At 49.8% G+C, this 17,980-nt stretch overlaps 2 protein-coding genes across 12 annotated transcripts in view; both read left to right on the top strand.

Annotated features, from left to right (window-relative positions):
* Nucleotides 1-8,661, top strand: part of RALGPS1 (Ral GEF with PH domain and SH3 binding motif 1) — a 298,169-nt gene extending 289,508 nt beyond the window's left edge. For all 9 annotated transcript variants that reach the window (XM_043916818.1, XM_043916823.1, XM_043916822.1 and 6 more), the window contains one exon: nucleotides 4,071-8,661. In XM_043916818.1, coding sequence (XP_043772753.1) covers nucleotides 4,071-4,100 — 30 coding nt within the window. In that variant the 3' untranslated portion in view covers nucleotides 4,101-8,661. The remainder of the gene's footprint in view (nucleotides 1-4,070) is intronic.
* A 1,948-nt stretch (nucleotides 8,662-10,609) lies between these two features.
* GARNL3 (GTPase activating Rap/RanGAP domain like 3) overlaps nucleotides 10,610-17,980 on the top strand; it is a 161,475-nt gene continuing 154,104 nt past the window's right edge. For 2 of the 3 annotated variants that reach the window (XM_043917122.1, XM_043917119.1), the window contains exon 1: nucleotides 10,610-10,789. In XM_043917122.1, coding sequence (XP_043773057.1) covers nucleotides 10,665-10,789 — 125 coding nt within the window. In that variant the 5' untranslated portion in view covers nucleotides 10,610-10,664. The remainder of the gene's footprint in view (nucleotides 10,790-17,980) is intronic. The other variant, XM_043917121.1, reaches the window with a different exon arrangement.

Here is a 17,980-nt window from a genome sequence, read left to right as displayed (position 1 = left end):
CATCTATTGAGATCATCCCCCTGAAAGTTGATTTTTGGGCATCCTCTAACCTGACCAAAGTACCTCCCTGCCCCCCACAACCCTTAGGAATAAGGATAATAGCTAACTTGTTGAGAGCCAACCATGGCTGTTGGTGAGTGGGGCTCCCCACTCCTTGGCATGTTTGAACCAATGGGACCACTGGTTTGCCAGGCCCTGGCTTGAGGCTCACTCCCACCCCCACAACACCCGTCCCAGGACCAGGCTTGAGGCGAGATGCTTTACATGCAGGAATTGGCCGAATCCTCCCAGCATCCCTGTGGGGTAGGTTCCTGAATTGTCCCCGTTTTATGCTGAGGTCACTGAGGCTCGCAAAGTGGTGGACCCTGGTTTAAGGCCCCCTGGTGAGTGAGGTCTCACCCCCTCCTGCCTGACACCAGAGTCTAGACCTGCCACCCCTGAGCTGTCCCACCGCAGGCATCCCCAGGGCCCCTGACTTGCTGAGCCTCCTGCCATTGAGCCAGAGGCCTGGAAGCAGAGACTCCACTGTCCAGGCTTGTGAGAGAGGTGGCCGCCCAGCACTCACACCAGCCCAGGCAGCATGTGGGCCGCTGGGACCAGAACCAATGCTCCCAGCCAGCCGTGAACTTCCCTGACCTGTTCCCTAGGATGAGCTGGAAGAGGGTGGCGGCGGGGGAGCCGGGTCCCTCTCCTCTGTCTAGAGAGCGAACATCAGGGCTGGACTAGATGGAGGCAGCTTTGAGGAGGAGGAAGTTGGTGCGGAGGCCAGGCCAGACGTGTGGGGCTGGGAGGGCCGGGGCTTCCGTGGTGCTGGTCACAGCCCAGTCACAGGCTTCTCGGCCCCCAGGGTGATTCTCACGAAGCAGAGGGAGGTCTCTAGTGGCATGTCCTGTGATTCTGTGCTCAGTGTGCACCCATTCAGGGTTTTCATCTGTAACATAAATGAGGATGTGTATGACAAGCTGATCAAATTAGACATGACAAGAAGCTCGACGGCAGAATTAGCAGAAAGTCCTTGACAAACTAGAACAGGAGGGCAAGACTGATACAGGGATAAATTTGAGGCCCCACAGGGAAACTCAAGATAAATTGCACTTGAGTCCCTCCACTCACTTGCTAGGAATTTGTCCCTGGGCACATGCTGACACATACACACGCGGGCTCATGGTGAGAGTGTTCACTGCAGCATTGTCCTTAATAGAAAGAAAGAAAAGCCACTGGAAACCTTGCTGACCCTCAGTATGTCCCTACTGTGCAGCCCCTGATGTGTGTGTGATCATCTAAAAGGTGCTGCAAGTCACAAGTGAGAAAGCTTAAGTGTAAAAACACATGTCAGGACGATCTCATTTGTATTAAAACACTGCATATTTATCACATGCATGGTGGTGCACGTAACATTTCTGAAATAGCATACAGGAGACTACAGTTCTGAGGTTTCTAGAGCATGTTTTTCATGTTAAGCAAATATAACTGCCCATCCCCGTGATGAGACCAGGGTCCTGGGTTGACACTCACCTCAAGGTGATGAACAAGGTGCCGCCTCAGGTCACCTTAGGAGAGGAAGAGCCTCCTGCCCTCCTCTGCCCTGGTCACGCGGTGCTTGCCTGGGGCCCCTCCTTGGCTCTGAGGGCATGGCGCCTGGAGCTCACCTGTACTCAGGTGGCCCCGAGGAGTGACAAGAACTGAAGCCCTGAAGTGGGCCACACAGACGGTGGGGCGGAGAGAGAGACTGGCGCTTCCTCGGTGTCTGCCCCACGAAGACAGTCATGGCTCTGGGGGGTTGGGCAGTCAGGAGAGGGACAGTTGCCCTGAACAAGAGCCTGTGTCCTGATCTGGGGGGCTGGGGGCATGGTCTGAGGGAGGCAGCAGCCCTGCAGCGGGTAGCAGGGACCTGGGTCAAACCCCCTTAGCAGGGGAGGTGTTTGGTGTGAAGGACAAATGGATTGCATACCATGTCTGGCAAATGCGGTCTTCCCGCAGCAAGGTTTTGCAACATTGAAGTATTTTTGCCCAGTTTTTAGACCTAAGGAAGAAGGTCTTCTATTTTTTTAATACTTTTTACCTCTAATTTACTTTCAACCAAATATTCCTGCTGTCTGCTGTATATAATAATAAAAAATGGTAACAACTAAATATTCCACAGCAGGGGATTACTGAAACAAGCCACAGTGCCTGCCTGCGATGGCATACAAAGGGGCTGCATAGAAGGGTGTTACAGAAATGCCTCTCCTCCCATAGAAACTCTCGGTGCCTGAGATGATTTTTTTGTGGAATTTCATTTCTTAAAATCGTCTGTGCTAATAGGGAATACATGCGTGCATGTGTGTGCTAAGCCACTTCAGTCGTGTCCAACTCTTTGTGGCCCTATAGACTGCCCGCCAGGCTCCTCTGTTCATGGGATTCTCCAGGCAAGAATATTGGAATGGGTTGCCATGCCCTCCTCCAAGGGATCTTCCCAACCCAGGGATAGAACCCTCATCCGCATCTCCTGCATTGTAGGTGGATTCTTTATCGCCGAGCCGCTGGGGGAGCCCAATAGCGAGTACGCTTAAGCTTACTGATAGCACGTACATAAGGTGTAAACCACAGCAATAAAGCAAATAACCACGTGCCCCCGACCCAGCCTAATGGCAAGACTTCCGCAGGCCTCAGAACACCTCCCTCCCAGGGTTGTCTTCCTAATTCTGTCTCTCTCCCACCCACTTGCACCCCATAACCACATTCCTGATTTGTTTACTGTTCCTTTAAAGCATTACCACACATATTTGATTTCTTAATGTGTTATCTGGGGTACACTTTTAGTTTTTGTTCATGTTCACTGTTTATTTCGTTATGTGTTCATTCATTCATTCATTCATTCATCCGGTTGTGTCAGATCCCGGACGCAGCGCGGGCTCTTCCGTTGCCGCACAGACTCTAGTTGTGGTGTGTGGGCTCAGCAGTGCGGCGCACAGGCTTCGCTGCCCTGCAGCCTGTGAGATCTTAGTTCCCCGACTAGGGATGGAGCCCATGTCCCCTGCATTGCAAGGCGGATTCTTAACCACTGGACCACCAGGGAAGTCCCTGGGGTACATTTTTTTAAAAAAACTTCTTTAAAAACACAGAACCATTACTGCACAGCTCCTTCTGTGACCTGCTTTTTCTCCTACAGTATATTCCTAGGATACCTCTGTGTCAGTGTGTGTAGCTGTGATTCATTTGTTTGTAATTTTTTATCACTTCTCCTGTCTGTGATCCCAAGAATGATTTCCTGCTTCTTGCTATTTTGAACAGTGCTGCCATGACCATTCTTATAACTGTCTCCTGGTGCAAGGAGATGCATTTTTTTCCAGTTCATCATTTTGACCAAATTGACACCAAGATGGATTTGTTTTTGATGAAACTGCTTCTCATCAAATTTCCTGGAACCCCACGGCCATGCTAGGGAGGAGGCCTGGGTCTGGGGGCAGGTCAGCAGCTTTGAAGGGAAGGAGAAGCATCCTGATCTTGGGGCTGGGGGTCCGACAGTAAAGGGAACTGGGATCTGGCCCTGGGGACACAGCATAGGAAGGTCTCAGGGTTCCTGACATCCCCAAACTTCCTCCTTCTTGTTATACTTCTACTTGCCAACTCCTGCCATCCACTAACCACCCCTCTCCTATCCAGAGGCATGGGCTTACCTTACAGGCTTGGTCATCTCTTCCTGCAAATGCACTTGTGCTTTGGCCCAAGGATAGTGGTTGAGAGCGTGGGTGCCCTGTCACTCACCCGCTGTGTCCTTCACCTCCCTAAGCCTCAGTTTCTTCATCTTTATAATGGGAACAATTCCATTACCTGCCTCCTAGGGTTGTTGTGAAGGCTCAGGACACAATACCAATGGGGTCCTAAGAGCCCTGCCTGGCACGTGGTGGCCCCTTAACACGTGGCGGCTGTTACTATTGCCATTTCCTCGCCCCAGCCCCGCCCACTCATTCACAGACTGACTGGGAGAGGCCTGAACCCTTCCCTTAGGGACCACCCCTCCACTCCCCCAGCCCCAGCCCCTTCTAAAAGGTCGGAACTTTGACAAGAGACTGAGCTTTCTCTTCTAGGTACCTGCAAACCTTATGTCATTTGAATAAGTCTCTGCAAGACTTGGCGTGACTTCGGAGGCCTCTGGGAGCCCAGCCTGGGACTGGTGGCCAAGCGCACATCGGGGGCACAGGCCGCTGGCGGGGTGCTGGGAGACTCAGACCTGGACTTGAGGGGACATGGCCTCACAGTCTGGAGGGCTCCGCCAATGTGGGGTCCACCCACTGATCCCCAGCCATCCTCATGCCCCCCATTCTGCAGCACCACCTCGGGGGGCTTCGGTTGGTCCCCAGACTGTACACCCTGCCTGCCTGCCCGCCCAGCCTGGGCCCGCGTCTGTCCACCAGCTGCTGCTGCGACCAGAGAGCACCCGGCCCACGTTGGGTCCCCAGGGCTTTCTCCTGCACAAAGAGTGGATGGCGACCCCCGTGTGAGGGCCAGAGGGACGAGACGGGCTGGGGACTGGCTCTTTTCACCCCAGCGCGTGGGGTCGCTCGCCCACAGGGCTGCCTCAGATTTTGTACACCCGAAGCGTCCTCTGCGTGTGCGTGCTGTGTCTGTGTGCGTGCAAGCGAGCGAGCGTGGACTCTCCGAGAAACATGCATTTTGGCACAAGACTCGTGACATCACACACTTCATTCTCTTTGAGGCCCTGCTTTCACCTTAAGCGATAGACTCATCCACCGAGGAAGGTCAGAGAGCCCAGATTCCTCCTGTGTTAAGGGTCCCTCGCATTCTTTTACTGTAAACAAACAATGCCTTAAATTGTGTCTTGTTTTCTGTTCCTATGGGTGCTATTCATCCGGACGGCCTGCTCCCTGGGCCCCCGGGCCCTCCCAGGTCTTGTTGCAGTCGGCTCTTCTCAGATAGGACCCGGCTTCGGAACCATGGGCTGGGCCGGCTGCCGGCCTGCTTGCTTCCTCCCAGCCCCCTCCCGCAGGGTCTGAAGGCGCCCCCCCCCCTTCTCCTCCCCCTCCCCCCACCCTGTCCTGTGCCAGCATGGGGGCCACTTTCTGCCAGCTTCTCGAGGCCAACTGTGCGCGGTGACCTGACCTGCTGCATGGAAGCTACTCTGCACCAACCGCTCCCCAAAGGGCCAGGCTTTCGCTCCCCCCACCTCATCTCTTTGCCTCCACTGCCAGGGCGGGGCCTCTGGGATTCCTGATTACACTGGGGAGCCTGAGTGACACTGAGGCCTTAAGCTCCCCCATTCTTGCCCCCAAACACAGTCACCAGCAAATTCTCCATCATCCAAGTCCAAGGGCACAATAGTTGATGACCATGGTGACGAGAGAGCAAAGCCCCGGGGAGCGGACAGTCAGAGCTCTGGTTTCAGCTGAGAGCTCTTCAGGTGAACAATGTCCTTCACCTGTCACTCCTTGTCATGTTTTTAAGTGACTTACTTTGCACAAATACATTTTTATTTAAAGTCGTGAATAAAAATTAGCTTTATTTATGGTAGCTTTATCACTGTAGCTTCTCCCCCCAGCCCCTTCCTGCCTTCTCCCCTCCCCTCTTCCTCCCCTTTTTTTTAATCTGGGTGTCCTGATTCTGAGAAGGAAACCTGAATGATTTTTTGAAAGAGACTGGATTTTTGGGTCCTTGTCACTCTCATGGTTTCAGAGCTCACACTGATCAGACAGCAAACTACTCTTAAAAGAGTTTCTGTGCAAGATGCTTCAAAACAACACCTTAACCACTAAATGGTAAGAGGTCGATTTAAGAACTGCCAAAGAACCCACCCCTGTATTTTGATCAAAAGGTGACCACTTTTCCTAAAATTCAGATGAATTAGTGAGGAAAGTGATTGTCATTGGGGTCTTACTTTGTGATGGCACCTTACTGTGCTCAGTAACTAACTTCCTTTGGAACAAGTCTAGAATACTTTGGTGGTGGGAGAAATGCCCAATGGGGAAGTTGAGGCCATCAAACTTTGTCCATCACTGGTGCTTCACATACCCTCTTGCAGCTGGGGTCAGATGCATGCACCTAATTCATACCAACAACTGCTCAAACTAGCATCTGGAGTCTGAATGAACATACCAGACACCCCAACACCTCTCACCAGAACCATGCAGTGTCAATGCTTTAACCGATATTATCTCTGATTCTACCTGCTAATTTTTTTTTAAGACTAAAGTTTGAATGCAATTGCAAAACTACTTTCCTTGAGTTTCTCTACTCTTCAAACTGTCCTGGTTTTTCCACCATGAGATATTATAGAAGCCAATCCAAAAACCTCAAAATTTCAGGCTCCACTAAATAAGATCACTCGCAGCCCTTTACAGATTTTCTTTATCTTTCACAAATGTTTTCTTCTGAGCCCAATTTTGAAATAGCACAATCGCAGTTCTTGTCAAAGTGTTTAGTCTTCTCACTAGTTGAAATTGACCCCATGTCCCCTCCTGGAAACATTCTTAGCTTTGACTCTCCATAGAACTGGTAAGAACCTTGAACTTACCAGAAGGGTCCTGAGGATAAAGCTATAAGGCTCCTGGCTCTCCCAGCAGGGGCTCAGGGCCACGCTTGCTGTCTTCCTAACATTGGTTTGTCCTTCATGCCGCCAGTCATGGCAAGCCAGGGGCAGAGGGAGGGCTAGGCACAAACCCCAAAAGGGAAAGTCCCCAGGTGGATTCTCACCCTGGAAGAAAGCATTCCTGGGTCTTGCTCTCTGACTCACCATTGTACACAAATGTCTGTGAAAACACTGAAAGGGATGTCTCTGGTATGTGTATGCTGTATCTTTTTTTTTTTTTTAAGCAAACAAATCCCTGAATGAAAGTTCTAGAGTGCTGTCTACGACCTGTGGAGTAGATAGCTAGTATCCTCATGATGCCATGCCAACAGCTCACTCACCTATCCCCAAGAGGAATTTTCACTTCTCTCTGTCAAACGCGTTCTGTAACTCAAGGTCAACCAAGTGCACTCTGACAACTGAAAGTTTCTGGAGGACGGATTTGGTGGAAAGCTGTAGAAATATTGATCTGAGTGTGCCCATTGGGACAGTGTGGCCTGCCTCCCCTCCCTGGAGAAGCCAGTTCATCACCCTGTCCCCTGTGGACCCTGAAGAGAAGACAATGAAGGGGTTCTGCTTATGAAAGAACCCACTCTCTCTTGCCAACTGAATTTACAAAGTGTTTTTTTTTTTCTTACCAATGTGGCCAGTATTTCTTTCATCATCTTCCTCCCACCTTCCAAGCCCAAGAAGTGTGTCTTTTAGGATGCCATTTGACAGATGGAAGAATGGTCCACAAAACAGGAAGCCCTTACAAGCAAGGTCTGCTTTCAATCCACAGGTAGAGAGTCTAGAGTTCTGGACCCACATTACTGATGCTGAGAACCAGGTGAACAGTGCTGAAAACACAACCTGACTTACCTATTGTGACTTGGTAAATCATTTTAATCACACATCATTCTGAAATGTTGGGTGATTTCATGTTTTAAAAAGAAAAGAAAAACAAAAAAACTACAAGAGTCCTTTTGAAATAACAGACCCTCTGTGTAAAGCCACCCATTCGTCCATCGATTATCATCTCTAGTGAGTGCTTCCTGTGTGTCAGCCTCTTCCTCGGGATTGAAGTGGCCGAGAACAAGATAAACCTAAGCCCTGCCCTCATGGAGCTGACCTCTCAACGAACAAATCATCCTCACCACGCCATTTCCTCTCTCCCAGCAAGACCCTGGCTCCCCACCCCCCATTGCAACCCCCACCCAGCACTGGGTAGAAACCCTGTGTGGATTCCTCCAGAAAGTCTTCGAAAGGCTCAACAGACTGAATAGTCTTCAATTTGTGAGTCCAGTTACTGTCCGAGTGGCCGGTTGGCACAGGACAGCCAGACACAGAGCTATGGCTGGACACAGGATTCCGAGGTGGAACGAGAGAGTCACATCAGAACGCTTAAGAGTATTTACTTCAGAAGTTCTTTGTTTTTAATTTCAGTGTTAAATACAAGTACAACTTGAGCGAGAGCTGCTTTCCCTTGGGTGTCGAGAACTCGTCCCACGGACCACCTCACCACTGGTGCTGCACAAATGTGTGTGCGCCACGGGCAGCCCCCAACCCCCTGCTCGCAGCAGCAACGATGGAGCATCTGTGAGTTCTGTAATCACTCATCTCTTTATCTGTTTCTGAACGACTGTGACCATTCAGTAACAATAGTGATTAATTTAGTGTGGTAAAATCTTCAATAAATTTTGTGCCAAAATGCATGGTTTTTCACTTAGCATTCAAAATGTTGCATAGAGAGTAGTTTTCAATTTCTTATGTATTCCTCCAAGTAAGTTGAAAATCACTTTTTACATTTCAGTTTGTTTCTTGTTCGATCTGTTGCACTCTCCCGGGCTGTCTTTTTTTTCCAGCAGAACCCCCTGCATGCAGTTGTGTAAGGACTTTCCCTAATTCTTGTGAATTGTCTCATCCGCAGTAACCACTGAACATCAGCCCTCTGTGGGATTCTTTAGATTTTTGGTGAAGTATTTTGTTACCTCAGTCTTGTATCAAGTTGCTGTATTTTTCAGCTTGTTACGCGGATAATAATTGTTTCACTAATTAAATACTTTAGTGTATAAACATTTTTGTTTACTTTGAAATTAAATGTTTTTTCCAATGAATATTGCTCAGTTTTTTAAAGTCACGTGCATTCCTTTAGCCAACAGTTGCTGTGCCAGACACAGACATGAAGGAGGTGTGGAGACTCAACTAAGAGGTTACTAGAACATGAATGACATGCAGGAGCAGTGCCCTTGGGGAGGGGCAGAGTCAGTGCTGTGGGCACTCGGGGGTGGGACACAGAGAATTGGGGGAAGTCTTAGAGAGAGGGCAGCGCCATTTGCAGATTCATTTCAGAGATGGCTGAAGACATGGTGGGCAGAAGAGGTGGAAAGATATAAGAGGAGAAGGAGCAGGATGATGTTGGGGAGGCAGGCAACCTCGTCTCACTGAGGCAAGGATTTGGGGGTGTAATGGGATCCAAGTCTGAAAAGTTATGTTGGGGGAAGTTCATGATGCCTCACAAAACCCAGAAACTCACTCTCACTTGTTTAAAAGGAAAGTGGTGGTGGGGGACTGTCTTACAAGGATTGTCTCATGGAAATTGAGGGGAGTCTCAAGGGGCAGGAAAAAGAAATGGGAAGTCCCCTACATTTTGTCCTCTCCCCTGCATTCTCCAGACTGACTTCTCTGCTGGAATATGCAGCAGTGAAGGAGTCCAGACCTGGGAAAGCACCTTCAAGTTGTTGAGGGAGTGTGCACCAGGGGGTAACATCATCCAAGCTGATCATGGGGACCCCTGGCCCCACCTGACACAGTTTCTCGGCTAGTGTCTTCCAAGCTCAGGCTTCCCCCACATACACTCCTCAGCGTCTGCTCCACCAGTTCCTGGCCAGCATGACCACACCTGCCTCACTATGACAAGCCCCCCCTGACTGAGGGCCCCTAGCTCACCTCCTCCTCAAGACTTAGGTGGTACAATCACCCCGAGCTTTACCCGGATAGGGTCGCTGCCCTCAGATGCAGGATATTGTTTGAGGGCTCTGAGATGGATGCATCTGACAGTGCAGGAAACTAAGTCAAGACTTGAGCCCACAACTGGTAGCCTGCACAACTCCAGTCCCTCGGCCTCATTGCGACAGGCAGGCAGGCAGGCAGGCATCAGAAACGCCACCTGGAGACAGTAGTACTCTTTTTTTTTTTTTGATGGATGGCGAGATCCGCGAGCTAACGCAGACAGTAAGGTAGAATTCCTATTTAGCTTCGATTCGGTACCCATAAATGTAGCCAGCCTGCCAGGACCTGGGTACCCGCGGAGGTGAGGGGGAGTGGGCGGGGCCATTTGCAGAGGCGGGGCTGTGGGCGGGGCCTTAGGGCTGGGTTGAGACGGGCCCAGAGCTTGATTTGGGAGATCTCAGTCCGGGGCTGGGGAGGTGGGTTTGGAGGTGGGGGCGGGGGGTGCTGGAAGAGAAAAGACAAGGCCTTGCCTATGTGTGGGACACGGGGAAAAGCGGCCCCCAGTGGGTACGGCGATATATTAGAAAGAGCCGAGAGGTACTCAGAGGTGGAGGGAAGACTCTAAGGAGCCGATCCTTGGGGGTGAGGGCACAGGCCTCGACCAAGAGCTCAGTAGTGGGAAGGTAGGTGTGTGGGGCCTGGGTCTGTGCTGAGGGCCACCGAGCGGGAGCAGTGGGGCCAAGGACCGTACGGAGCTGGGGACGGGGTGGCATCTTGGGCTTGTGCGCCTAGAGGAGGTGCTGACAGCCTGACTCGGGAACCCCGCGGGATTCTGTGTGGGAGGAGCGTGGCTGGAGCGCGGGGCGGAGCTGGGGTGGGCCTGGACCCTGCAGACAGGCGCTGAGTGGACTGGGGCTGCAGCTCGGGGCGGGGTTGGGCGGGGTCTGAAGCCGGCTGAGGGGCAGGGAATGGGCGGGATTCAGTCTCGGGGCGGGGCCGGGGCGGGGCCTAGACACCCCCATCGAGCGGCGCGGAGCGGGCTGGACTGAAGTTTGGGGCGGAGCCAGGGCGGGGCCTAGGCCGGGCAGAGGCGCGCGGGGCGGGGCGTGGGCTGCGGCGCGCTAGCCGAGCGGCCCGCCGAGCCCCGCCGAGGCCCGAGCCCACCCGAATGCGCCCGAGCCCGCGGCCCCCGCCCGGGGCGATGGAGCCGGAGCCCGGCGGGGCGGCCGCTGCGCTCCTGCGGCAGAAGAGGGCGGCGCTGCGGCGCAGGGGGTGCAGCTTCGAGAGCCCCAGGTACAGCGGTCCGGGAGGGGTGCGGCCGGGAGGGGCGGAAGTGGGGAGCCAGCCACGTGGGGGGTGGCGGTCTGAGGGGACCGAGGGCCGCGAGGCCGCGGCGCGAGGAGGGGTCTCGACTGGGGTTGAGGGGAATCCGGCAAGGAGCCTGAGCCCCGCGGCCGGGAATCGAGGGGGGGCGGCTGGGCCGCCCGAGTGGCAGGTGCAGGAGGGAGTCGCCTCAGAGAAGAGCCTGACGAGAATCCCAACCCGACGAGACGCCCCCAAAAGCGTCGGTCCCTTGGCCGGCCCCGAGCAAAGCCGTTGGCTCTAGGCAGATTTCGGGCTGTGGAGAATTGCCCTGTCCGCCTCTAGTAAATGCTCAAGGACGAGGTCGGGAAACAGCCCCCCTAACGTCTAAGGGAGGAAGGTCTCCCTCCCCCGCGGGAGTCCCTCTGCGCCGCCCCAGGACCCGGGCCAGCTCCAGCCTCCCCGCCTGGCCCCGCAGGTAAGCGCACCTGCTGCCTCAGCCCCGCCCATCGTGGCCGTTGGCCCCCCGACGTGCCGACCCCCTGACCCGCCGACGCCTTTCCTCTGCCAGGGCTGCCCCGCCCCTCTCGCCCGCGTCCCTGGGGAACTCGCCTGAGGTGTTCGGGTCCTTCTCCCTGGAACCTTGCCCCGCTGACACACCCTCCCCCGCCGGCCTCGGTGGCGCTCCGTCTGCTCGGCTAGATTCCTGCCTCGGAGGGCATCTTCTTACCTTGGAGTGCCTTCTCTCCCGCTCCGACGTCGCCGAAGTGGGCCCTCCCATTTTTCAGCCCCTGGTCACTTCTAGAATACTCTAGCAGCCCTCCCCCCCCCACCCCAAACTACACTTTTCTGTCTTTATTCTTCGACCTCTCTCTTTTTAAACAAAAAAATTTCCCCCCGTGGCTGCACCTGGTGTTAGTTGCGACAAGCAGGATCTTCTGTCTTTAGTTGTAGCATGTTGGAATCTAGTCCCCGGACCAGGGATCGAACCCCCGGTGCCCTTGTATTGGCAGCATGGAGTCTTAGCTACTGGACCACCAGGGAAGTCCCTCTTCCACCTCTTGAATCCACATCCTCGCTGTCTCCTGGAAGGGCCTTACCACACCGCCCACTGCCCTTCCCATGCCCTTACCCCGTCCCCACTCCTAGGAGTTCTCCATGCCCCAGGGCCGCCATCAGGGCAGGGGCAGAGGCAAGGGAGAAAGAAAGGAAGTGGGACTCTGGCCCTCACTGTGGCAGAAAAGCTAGGATAAAGAAACAAACAGGACCCTGAATATGAGATGCCAGGTTCTTGGGCACCTCACCTCACGCTTGGTGCTCCCACAATACCGGATAAGAGTGTCAACCTCCTGAGAACAGGGGCTGTAGCTGTTCACTGCTTTGTTGTCAGAGCCTGGCTCAAGCCTAGCCCATCACAGACGATTACTATCTGTTGAATAAATAAATGCCTGACCAGCTGGTGATTCTTCCCTTATGCTGTGCTGTCTCTCATCTGTGCCTTGACTCATACCATGCTCTTAGAATAAATAGTCTTTTCTTTAGTCTTTGGGTAATGCCTTCCCCGCCTCCTCTGGGAAGTCTTCCCTGAACCCCAGGCTGAGCCCTGTGCTGTCTCAGCAGTCTACACATTGATCTGCTGCTCCACACATCACTGTGGATAATTACCAGGATAGTACCTCTCCCTGAGCGCCAGGCAGGTATGGTTTTTGCCCTTCTGATGCTTACACTCTTGTTGGAGCACGAAGGATGGGAAGTGTACCAAGAAATGAGGCTGAAGAGATGAGTCAAAAGCTGGATCCAGGCCTGCGGTAGAATGTTTGGAGCAGCTCTGTCCGATAGAACTTTCTGTGATGATGGAGGCATTCTATAACCTGTGCAGTCTGATTTCGTGGCCACTGGCCACCTGTGGCCATTGAGCACTTGAAATATGGCTAATTCAACTAAGGAAATGAATTTGAAATTTTATTTCACTTTAAATCTCCTTTGCCCATGGGATTTCCCAGGCAAGAATACAGGAGTGGGCTGCCATTTCCTTCTCCAGGGGATCTTCCCGACCCAGGGATTGAACCTGGGTCTCCCGCATTGCAGGCAGATTCTTTACCATCTGAACCACCAGGGAGTCCATTTAAATAGCCACCTATGACTAATGTTTCCAATGTTGGACAGCACTGGTTTAGAAAATTTCTCTCTTCCTCTGGAGTCTCACCTTTACCCCTCCTTTGTCTTCATGACCTTGTACCTGAAAGACTAAATGACTTCACAGCCTCCAGAGGTTTTTCCCTCTATTTAACACTCCATGATATTATCATATAAACTTTAGAAATAATGATTACCATTTTTCTGATTATAAAAATAATTTGTTTGTTGGAGGACAATGTATTTAAGCCATGCTTTATTATTGTACATGCAGTTTATTATCAGTTTTTCACTTGTACTAAAGACACATTGAATTCACATGCATTTGTCTGTGTGTGAGTCTGTAAGAGGTTATCATCTTCAGAGAAATTCATAGCAGTGATGGAGATTATTGGACCCAAGAAAATGAACATTTTAAAGGCTTTGAAACATAAGGCCAAAATGCTGGAAAGTTGTGGCAGTTTACAGTTCTCCCAAGAGCATATAAACATGCCTGTTTTTTTTTCATCTTCAAATGCTAGGTGTTATTTATAAGGCATCATTATTTATAAATATTTGCCAAAGTGGTATCTTCTTTTAACTTGAATTCCCACATTTAGTAGTGAGGTGAAACTTTTTTCTCACATTAACTCATAATCTGTATTTTTTTTTCAAATGAAACACATATCATGCACATTGTCCATTTTTCCTTGGGAATATTTATCCTTTCCTATTGAAGTACTTTTTATTTATTAAGGGAATTAATTTTTTGGTCAAATATGTAGCAAGTATTTTTACCGTTCATTATTTGCCTTCTAACTTTCTTTACAATGTTTTTAGACAGACTATTATTTTTTTAAGTTTAGTCAAATCTATTAACTTATTCATCCTGTTTATTCTTAGTTACCAAAGGCTTCCCTGCATTAAAACAGTTAAAGGTTCATCTACAATTTCTCCAGCTGCTTTTATTGCTCTAAGAAAAAATTACCTCTTTAATGAGAAAAACAACTATAGTATATTAATGCATATATATGGAATCTAGAAAAATGGTATTGATAAAACCTATTTGCAGGGAAGGAATGGGGAAATGGCAACCCACTCCAGTATTCTTGCCTGCAGAATCCCCGTGGACAGAGGAGCCTGGCAGGCTACAGTCTATGGGGTCGCAAGAGTCAGACATGACTTAGTGACTAAACCACCACCAATGGGGACGCAGATGTAGAGAACAGACTTGTGAACACAGTGAGGGAGGGAGAGAGGAGGACGAATGGAGAAAGCATCAACATAAATACACTCTCAGGTGTAAGATGAACAGCTGGTGAGAAGTTGCTGTGTAGCACAGGGAGCCCAGCCTGGCGCTGTGCAATGATGACCTGGAGGGATGGGATGGCGGGGGGAGGCTAGGGAGGGAGGGGTATACTGTATGACTATGGCTGATTCGCATGGCTGGACGGCAGGTACCAACACAACACTAAAAATTTTAAAAACAAACAAACAAAAATTACCTCTTTAATGCAATAATCCAAATCATCTCACTTTTAAGTGAGACTGTGAAGAGCAGTCTTGTACTGGACTGACATCGTGGACTTCAGGGCCAACAGAAGAATCACCTGTGAAACATCTTACCAAACAGGGTGTGTTGCAAGTTAGCCTTCCCTACTCCAAAGTCCTCTACTACTTCTCATTTCCTGTTGTGTCAAGTTTAAATGCCGATGCCTCGTGTTTAGGGCCTTTCAGAATCTGGTTTAACCGTATTTACTCATTCATCTTGGTGACATCATGCAAAAAAGGCATTACTTTCAAGATGGCAGCTGTCTTTGCTGACTCTTCCATATCAGTGTCAATAACTGGTGGGCAGACACAGCTCATAATGGATATAAAGGAGTGAGGAGGGGCCCAGGCGTGAGGGCTCCAAGCAGGTGGCAGTGAGGAAGACTAGCTGGGAAACCCGGTGCTGCGAAGCCGCTTGCCCTAGATGTGTTTGTCCTCATTTGGTAGGAAGGCTTATCAGGCAGTGTTCAAGACAAGGACTTGGGAGCCACACAGACCCAGGTTCAGGTTTCTAACGTCTCACTTGTTTTGTGTGTGACCTTGGACAAGTTGCTTAACCCCTCTGAACCTCGGTTAACTCAATTGTGTAATGACAGTAAACATCACTCTCACAATATTGATGTGAGCTTTAAGTGAACTGATTTATGCAAAGTGCTAAAAACAGTGTCTGGCACAAAGCATGACTAAATCATAACTGTTATGGACAAAAATGATTAACATCTACGTGAAAATTCTCAACCTTTTCCTTCCCATGCCTCATTAAAATTCTTGCTTTGCCTGTTCAGTTTTTCCTCCTCCCCTGACCTCAGACCAAGGTCCTGCCCAGCATTTTTGCAGTTTTTGAAGCAGTAAATTTAGGAAGAGAGGGACTGAGGCAAAGGACAGTAGGTCCACAGGACACTGGTTCAGTTCAGTTCAGTCGCTCAGTCGTGTCTGACACTGGTTAGGACTGCCTGAATAAAAATCTTTAGGAAGTGTTGACCAGTCAGAGGTACAGAAACACCTACTTTGTCTGAGGGTGGCTAATAGGTTTCCCTATGGTTTTTGTTGCTCTAAGTTATATTTTAAGAAATACGTCTGTTATCTTTTGTGACTTAGTGATGAACCTGAGTTATTTTAAAGTACTCCTCTGTTGCTGAGCTGTGTCATTTTGGTTGCAACATTGCGTGGAGCCAAACCACACATGAACCAAAGCGTTAACAGGGTCGTGCAGTAGGACTGGATTTGCAGCGTCAATCCTCAAGATCAGAGAATCTCAACACTGAACAGAACTTCAGACATCCCTTGGGTCACCCTCTCAAATAGTGGTTCTCAAAAGTGTGGTCCCTGGACCAGCAGCATCAACATTATCTGGGAATTTGTTAGAAATGCAAGTTCCCAAGCTCAGCCCCGAATTTTCTCAGTCAGAATCTCTGGGAATGGAGGCTTAGGAAACTGTTTGAGAATCAGTGCTCTCAAGTCTGATATCACGGTTCTCAAACCAGACATATATGAGAATCACCAGGAAGGATTCTTTTCTTTTTTAAAAGAAAAATCATTTATTTATTGACTGTGCTGGACCTTTGTTGCTGGGCACTGACTTTCTCTAGTTGTGGTGGGTGGGGGGTACTCTCTAGTCGAGTTGCACAAGCGTGTCATTCTGGGGCTTCTCTTGTGAAGCACAGGCTCTAGAGCATGGGCTCACTAGCTGTGATGCACAGGCTTAGCTGCTCTGTAGCATGTGGAATCTTCACCTTGAACCAGTGTCACCTGCAGGTGGATACTTAACCCCTGGACCATCAGGGAAGCCCAGGTTCAGTTCAGTTCAGTCACTCAGTCATGTCCGACTCTTTGCAACCCCTGGACTACAACACCTCCTTGTCCATCACCAGCTCCCGGAGTTTACCCAAATTCATGTCCATTGAGTCAGTGATGCCATTCAACCATCTCATCCTCTGTCATCCCCTTCTCCTCCCACCTTTAATCTTTCCCACCATCAAGAAAGTCTTTTCCAGTGAGTCAGTTCTTTGCATCAGGTGGCCAAAGTATTGAAGTTTCAGCTTCAACATCAGTCCTTTCAATGAACACTCAGGACTGATCTCCTTTAGGATGGACTGGTTGGATCTCCTTGCAGTCCAAGGAACTCTCAAGAGTCTTCTCCAACACCACAGTTCAAAAGCATCAATTCTTCGGCACTCAGCTTTCTTTATAGTCCAACTCTCACATCCATACATGACTACTGGAAAAACCATGGCCTTGACTAGACGGACCTTTGTTGGCAAAGTAATGTCTCTGCTTTTTAATATGCTATCTAGGTTGGTCATAACTTTCCTTCCAAGGAGTAAGCATCTTTTAACTTCATGGCTGCAGTCACCATCTGCAGTGATTTTGAGCCCCCAAAAATGAAATCTGTCACTGTTTCCACTGTTTCCCCATCTATTTGCCATGAAGTGATGGGGCTGGATGCCATGATCTTAGTTTTCTGAATGTTGAGCTTTAAGCCAACTTTTTCACTCCCCTCTTTCACTTTCATCAAGAAGTTCTTTAGTTCTTCTTCACTTTCTGCCATAAGGGTGGTGTCCTCTGCATATCTGAGGTTATTGATATTTCTCCTGGCAATCTTGATTCCAGCTTGTGATTCTTCCAGCCCAGCGTTTCTCATGATGTACTCTGCATATAAGTTAAATACGCATGGTGACAATATACAGCCTGACGTACTCCTTTTCCTATTTGGAACCAGTCTGTTGTTCCATGTCCAGTTCTAACTGTTGCTTCCTGACCTGCATACAGATTTCTCAAGAGGCAGGTCAGGTGGTCTGGTATTCCCATCTCTTTCAGAATTTTCCACAGTTTATTGTGATCTACACAGTCAAAGGCTTTGGCATAGTGAATAAAGCAGAAATAGATGTTTTTCTGGAACTCTCTTGCTTTCTCGATGATCCAGCAGATGTTGGCAATTTGATCTCTGGTTCCTCTGCCTTTTCTAAATCCAGCTTGAACATCTGGAAGTTCACAGTTCACGTATTGTTGAAGCCTAGCTTCGAGAATTTTGAGCATTATTTTACTAGTGTGTGAGATGAGAGCAGTTGTGTGGTAATTTGAGCATTCTTTGGTATTGCCTTTCTTTGGGATTGGAGTGAAAACTGACCTTTTCCAGTCCTTTGGCCACTGCTGAGTTTTCCAAATTTGCTGGCATATTGAGTGCAGCACATTCACAGCATCATCTCTCAGGGTATGAAATAGCTCAACTGGAATTCCATCGCCTCCACTAGCTTTGTTTGTAGTGATGCTTCCTAAGGCCCACTTGACTTCACATTCTAGGATGTCTGGCTCTAGGTGAGTGATCACATCATCATGATTATCTGGGTCCTGAAAATCTTTTCTGTATAGTTCTTCTGTGTATTCTTGCCACCTCTTCTTAATATCTTCTGCTTCTGTCAGGTCCATACCATTTCTGTCCTTTATTATGCCCATCTTTGCATGAAATGGTCCTTTGGTATCTCAAATTTTCTTGAACAGACCTCTAGTCTTTCCCAT

Source organism: Cervus elaphus, chromosome 11, assembly GCF_910594005.1.
Source record: "Cervus elaphus chromosome 11, mCerEla1.1, whole genome shotgun sequence".
Classification (NCBI taxonomy): domain Eukaryota; kingdom Metazoa; phylum Chordata; class Mammalia; order Artiodactyla; family Cervidae; genus Cervus; species Cervus elaphus.
The sequence above is the reverse complement of the archived record's forward strand: the minus strand, read 5'-3'. Positions and strand labels throughout refer to the sequence as shown.